The sequence below is a fragment of the Psammomys obesus genome, unplaced genomic scaffold (assembly GCF_907164565.1).
Source record: "Psammomys obesus unplaced genomic scaffold, mPsaObe1.curated_primary_1811, whole genome shotgun sequence".
Lineage (NCBI taxonomy): Eukaryota > Metazoa > Chordata > Mammalia > Rodentia > Muridae > Psammomys > Psammomys obesus.
Window position 1 is genome coordinate 1,491,344 of NW_026594143.1, and position 6,193 is coordinate 1,497,536.

The 6,193-nt window shown below is 49.3% G+C and overlaps 1 protein-coding gene across 1 annotated transcript in view; it reads right to left on the reverse strand.

The window, feature by feature from the left end:
* The window catches only part of Fgd1 (FYVE, RhoGEF and PH domain containing 1), a 42,758-nt gene extending 36,806 nt beyond the window's left edge, over positions 1–5,952 (reverse strand). The window contains exon 1 of the mRNA XM_055617913.1: positions 5,331–5,952. Within this exon, the coding sequence (XP_055473888.1) occupies positions 5,331–5,637 (307 nt within the window). The 5' untranslated portion in view covers positions 5,638–5,952. The remainder of the gene's footprint in view (positions 1–5,330) is intronic.
* Between the last annotated feature and the right edge of the window lie 241 nt (positions 5,953–6,193).

Below are 6,193 nucleotides of genomic sequence, written 5' to 3' on the forward strand. Positions count from 1 at the left end.
TGATAGGGGAGGTTCTCCTCTCCTTCTTTCTGATCTTAGTCTATCAGCCTTGCATTGTTTGAAAGGCTCCAGCTGACTAGGAACTGAATCTGAGAGGTTTCCCAAACTTACCAGGCTCACCAAAAATCCTGCAAACCTCACCACCTAGATCATCACTGTTCCTATCCTGGGACCACAATGTTTTCCACAGTTGGGGGGGGGGGAGCTCTCAAATACCCTCACCATAAAAAACAAGGAAAAGGGCCACACAAATGTTTGTTTATATGTGATTTGCCTTTTAGGCGTTCTTTACAAAAGCTAGCTCTCCTCAATGTGTGTGAAATAGGTAGGCCTCAGCCCCATGCAAATGTTCAAAGCTGCCACACACAAAGAGACTTATCAGAATATAGCTCTGCTGACCTCAGCAATGGCTCCTCAGAAGCACACATCCTCTCCATAGAGTAACCTTGTGGTCTACATACAGTCCATGTTGGTGGTGAACACTCCTGAGCATCTCTCACATAGAAATCTTGCTAGAGATTTATAATCCTAAATCCAAATGTCTGGTGACTATCACTATCTTGATATCCTCCCACGCCTCTCAAACTCAGCGAATCGCAAGCAGAACTCATCAATTTCCCCTAAAGAAGCATATCTTCTCTTATGGAGATGGCTCCACTATCACCCACTTGGTCACTAAAGTTAGTTTCAGAAAACTACCCATCCTGGATTCTCCCTTCTTCTTTGACCTCTACAGCCATTGTAAGGCTTGTCCATGTTGGCACTTAAATGTTCTTCCAATCCACCTGCTACAACTTCAGCCTGAGCTACCATTACCTCACAAAATATATGACACCCATGTGTTTTTCCCCTCCACTCACTTCCACTCTTTAAAGCCCTTCCATGCATTCTCCAAGTGCACCTATGAGAGCTCTCAAACACTAGCAACCAAGCACATCATTTCCCTGTGAATAAGCTCTTGATGGTTCCTGCTTGCCCTCAGGACAAAGTCTTTTTGCTAGCCTTACTCCTCAACTCTTCCCAGTAGCATCAGGCACTCCCTATCAATGTTTGCACATCTTTGCTGACACCACACCTTTTTGTTGAACTGACCTCATGTTCTCTAAGGTCTATAAGCCTTAGTCCCTTCCCTTGAGAAAGAATGGGGCCTTGCATTGGGCATCATTGACACCAGATTTCCTATGCCTAGAATTCCAGATTTGCCACTGCCTTCTAACTTAAAGCAGTCAAATGGTATCCATTCACAAAAGCAGGAAAGGAAGGTAAACTAAAGCAACCAGTGTCATCGTTTTTTTTTTTGTTTTGTTTTTTTTTTTTTGTTTTGTTTTGTTTTTTTTTTTTTTGTGGGAGTGTAAGAGATTAACTTACTTTCTTATATGCCATGCTTCTCTTCTGGCTGGAGTAAGTTGAAGGAGATTCATATATGATTCTGGGAAGAAGCCTTCAGAGAAGGAGACCAGTGCTTACTCACTATAGGAACATGACTGAACCACTGGGTTTCTGGGTCTCACTGACACAGTTGGGAAAAAAAATGGGCCTGGCTTCTACCCTAGGCTATGCATCAAAATCATCTGGGAATCTTTGCTGATGTTCTTGTTGTTGAGAAAGGGTCTTACTATGTAGCCCTGGCTGGCCTGGAACTCAGACATCCTCCTGCCTCTGCCTGGGGTTAAAGGTGTACAATACTACACCTGTCCCTTGTCAGGGAATCTTTTTTGAAACCAAATCCCTGGACTATGTAACTCCAAGTCTCTGGCGGAGTCTGAGAATGACATCTATTCTTCAAGGTCAACAATGGATTCTGATGCTCACTGAGATCAGAAGACCCAGGAGCAGCCAGTGTCTAACAACTTCTGCAGTTTAAGCTTAACTCTTTGAGTCTCTGAAGATGCAACCAAGTTAGAAAGCACTATCTATCCCCTTTTGCTACTTTCATTGGCTGTTTATCTCATACGCCACAAAATGGCTCTAACATCTAGTCCAGCTCCTTTGGCTGAGCTAGCAGTCAGGCCCCAAGCTTGTGGGTAGATATTCTAGGCCTCAGCTTTGAGGACTACAGTAAGATTCTCCCAAATCCCTATGAATAAGATTATACTTGGAAGCCTTTTGCTAACCCTCTCCAAACCAATCTGGTATCTCACTGGGTCATATCCCAGTGACCCAAGGAAATCTTGGGTTTTCTCAGCCTAGAAAATGAGCATAACACTTTCCATCAGGAACTAGACAAAATAACAAAAAGAAAGGCCCCGGAAGTAATCCAGAGCACTTCACATGGATAAAATATTTTATTTTCATACCACCCACCCCTGCTGCTCTGGGATGTGCCACTGGGACATAAAGCTGGTGATTCAATAAAAGTCCCTGTAGTCTGATAGAGGGAGTCAACAGGCACGCACACAAACATCTTAGCACGTTTCTACAACCCTTTAACTGAGGTTCAGGTCTATGTCTCTCTCTCTCTGGATCTCTCTGTGTGTCTCTCTATCCCCCTTTCTTGCTCTCCCTCCAACCACCAACCCTGCCCAATTGGAGGCAATTATAGGCAAGTTCTGTGAAGAGAGAAGCAAGTCACTTGTGCCTACCCCTGATCAGGCTGTGCAGAGGGGGAGGCGCACCACTCATAGCCCAAGCTACTGTGAATCACATGGCTCAGTGCCCACCTTGTCAGAACATGAGGAAATTCCTCTGCCTCTTCTTCAGAAGGGTTTTCCCTCTTCATATTTTTTTAAGTCCTTAGTTGCTGAGGGCTTTGCAAACAAGAACCTTACAGACTCCCAGATATCATTTTCTGGATGAGGGAAACTGGGGTACAGAGAACAGAAGCCATTCATCCAGGGTCACACAGTGAGTAAGTCAGGAATGGCTAGATGGGAGACCAAGTGTTTCTCTGACACCATTTCTATTCCTAATCTTTATTTTTGATTAAAATAAAGAAAAAAAAAACTCCCACTGGGGCAGTGGTGGCACTGCCTTTAATTCCAGCACTCTGAGACAGAGGCAGGCAGATCTCTGAGTTCCAGGGCCACCAGGGCTACATAGAAAAACCCTGTTGTGAAAAACAAACAAACAAAAAAGCCAGGTGTGTTTGTGAACACCTTTAATCCCAGCACTCAGGGAGATATAGGCAGGTGGATTACTGTAAGTTTGAGGCCAGTCTGGTCTACAGAGTGAGTCCAGGACAGCCAAGGCTATACTGAGAAACCCTGTCCTAAAAAACAAACAAACAAAAAAAAAAACAATAAAAAATAAAACAAAAAAGGTATAAAATTAAAGACACGCTTATTGCTGTTATAGACACAAGGACTCAAATGGGGAAAAGGATCCTGAAAACACTTGATTTGGGGAGAAGAGAGGGATGGTTTAGGAAGAAATTCTGCTTTGGAATTTGTAAGAACTCATGGGGTAGAAAAGCAAGCTCAATTATCAACCCCATGTTGACTAGAAAGGGCAGAGGCCAAGGGTCAAGACCTGACTCCCAGACCAAGAGTATTTGCTGGGTAGGAACTCAGTGTCCTCTTAGGCAATAGTTACAGAGGGCCTACTGTGTGTTCTCTTACCATCTATTCATACATTTGTTGAACAAGGATTTACTGAGTACCTACCATATATATGTTAGGCACTGCACTAGTCCCTTAGGTTTACAATATAGAGCAAATCGGACACAACCCCCCTGCCCTCAAGGAGCTCCCATTCTAGCGGCAAAAGAACAGCAATCAACAAGTAGATGCAAATAAGAAGGTACTTTCAGACTGTATTAAATGTAAGGACAGACACACATTGGCAGCTGGGATAGAGATTCAAAGAGGCCCTTACTTAAAAGTGGTCAGGGAAGGTCTCTCAGAGGGGACATTTGAGCTGAGACCAGAAAGATGAGGAGGAAGCCAGGTGGAAGGCTGAGGAAAGAGCTAGCAGGCAGAAGGCGAAGCAAATGCAAAAGCTCTGCAGTGGGAGAGTTGTGGCTGTCTGGATAACTGAAGGGAGGAGCCAAAATAAAGTAAGCTGTATGAGGAGCCCTCTCTACACAGCATGTGTCCAGGGGAGTTTGGGAAGCCAGCAGAAGCAACAAGCAGGGCAGGGCATTAAAGGGTTGTCAGCTGCCTATCTCCAGGACACAAGGGAGGGTATGTGACTGAAATCTCCAGAGGTTCCATAACTATTCAAAGAACAGTCTCAGTGAGAGACATGTTGTGCCCATGGTTTACACTTTGCTAGCTGTTACTAACACCAGGTGCCTAGCCACAGTTGTAGTGATCTTCAGAAGGTGAGATATGAGCCCTGGAAGTGGCTAGACACTCACCACCTCCTTCAGTCCCAGCAAAGATTGGGCAATACGCACTGTTCTTCCTTCAAGGCTCCTAGACACAAGTCCAATGTGAGAATATCCTAGAGGCTCTGCTACGCTGCTCAGATACTCAGGGCTATGAAAAAGACTAATTCAAGTGTGTGGCCCCAGTCTGACCTAGAGTGGTTCCACCACTGCAAACCCAAGCAACCACCCTGATTATCTTTCCAAACAATCTGTGGGCCCTGCAGCTCTCCTTTCTGACCTTTTTGCTCTCTTCCTACCTAGCAGCCCCTTCAGCTTTTCCTCCAGGCTCCTCCCCACCTTTCTCTCTGATCAGAACCTCCTACTCCTTCCTATCCTCTTGTACTATGGCCACACACACCTAGGAAGAGCACAATCTAGGATCAGCCCACCATCTCTCTTTTGCTCAGACTTTAAGGCTACTGAATAGTATAGTGGGAGATCACATAAGTAGAAAGCTTGGTATTACTCTCCAGCTTCAGTTTAGGGAAGCAGAAAGACCACATATTTGGGACTCCTATCTAGTTTTGAATCCAGGCACCATAATGGCAGTGTGACCTTGGACAAGTTACTTCTCAGAGACTCAGTCTGCACCCCTAAAAATGTGGCTGATGAGATCCACTTCACAGATGGCTCCTGAAGCTGAAACAAGAATCCTTGTAAAAGTACCCAGTTCAGTGCCATGCACAAATGTAAGCACTTCGTTAATGGGAGACTTCTTTTCTCGTATTCCCCCAACCACATCCCCATTGTTGCCTTGAAATACTGCCCCCTTTTCTTGGAGTGCTTCCTCTCCTGTTACCCTCAGCAGTTAGAAGAGAACAGAGTCTTAAGGGTTGAGAGCACAAGGGACAGAGAAGAGCAAGGGGCAAAGGCTGAAAGGACTGGAAGGAAGGCTGCGGGGAGGGGGTGGAATAGGGTTTGAGGGGACCCTAGGGGCTGGGTTAGCCCCAAGCCCTGGAACAAGAACCGTTTCCAGTACCAGGCCCGTGGCCCAGGTTCCCATGCCTGCTGGATCACTCACCAGGCCGAGGCTGCGATCCCTCCAGGTGGTAGGAGAAGCGCAGGGCCCGGTGGTGCTGTGGACTAGGGCCGCAGGGCAAGACCCGGGAGCTTGGAGGAGCTCCCAGGCTGGCGTCCGAGGGTCCCACAAACTGAGGATCCAAAGGGCCTCCAAGAGCCGAGCCTGAGCCCCTGCGCACCGGCAGTCCGGGTTCCAAGGCTCCAGGGTCCGAGTCGGCACAGGCCAGTGGAGCGGCGCCAGGGGTGTTCGCCGCCGAGCGTTCGGGATCCGAAGGCCCAGGCCCCCCCGGGACTCGGTGGCCATGCATGGTCCGGGCCTGGGCGCGGGGCCCGGGCTCCCCGCTTGGCTCCAGTTCCTGGGGCGGAGGAGCGGGCGGAGAAGGCCCGGCGCCCGGCAGAGCAGCGGCCTCGGGCTCGGGGGGCGGGGCTGCGGGCTCAGCCCCACTGCGGAGACTCGAGCCCCCGACCCGGGCTCCGGCCCGCAGCCGTGGCGGCAGCAGCAGCAGCAGCCGCGGCCACCGCCGTTGCCGCGCCAGGCATCGCCGGCCCTGGCCCCAAGCGGGGAGTGGGCTCGGCGGGGCCGGGGGCCCGCTGGGAAACGCTGTCTATGCGGCAGCGGCTGGGCGAGGGTCGGGGGGCTGCGCTAGGCGCGGGCTCTCCTGATAGACAGCCAGTCACTTCCGTGGCCGGGGGCGAGCAGCTAGAGGGATCTCAGCGCGGGGGTCTCTCCTTTCTCCCGGAATGAGAACCGACCTGGGTTCTCTGGGCTGGTCTGGAAGGGTTCTTCCTCCCGCCGCAGCAGAGGCTGGGGGGAGGGGGGGAGAGGGGAGGAGAGAGAGGAGAGGAAGGAGGGAAGAGAGGATG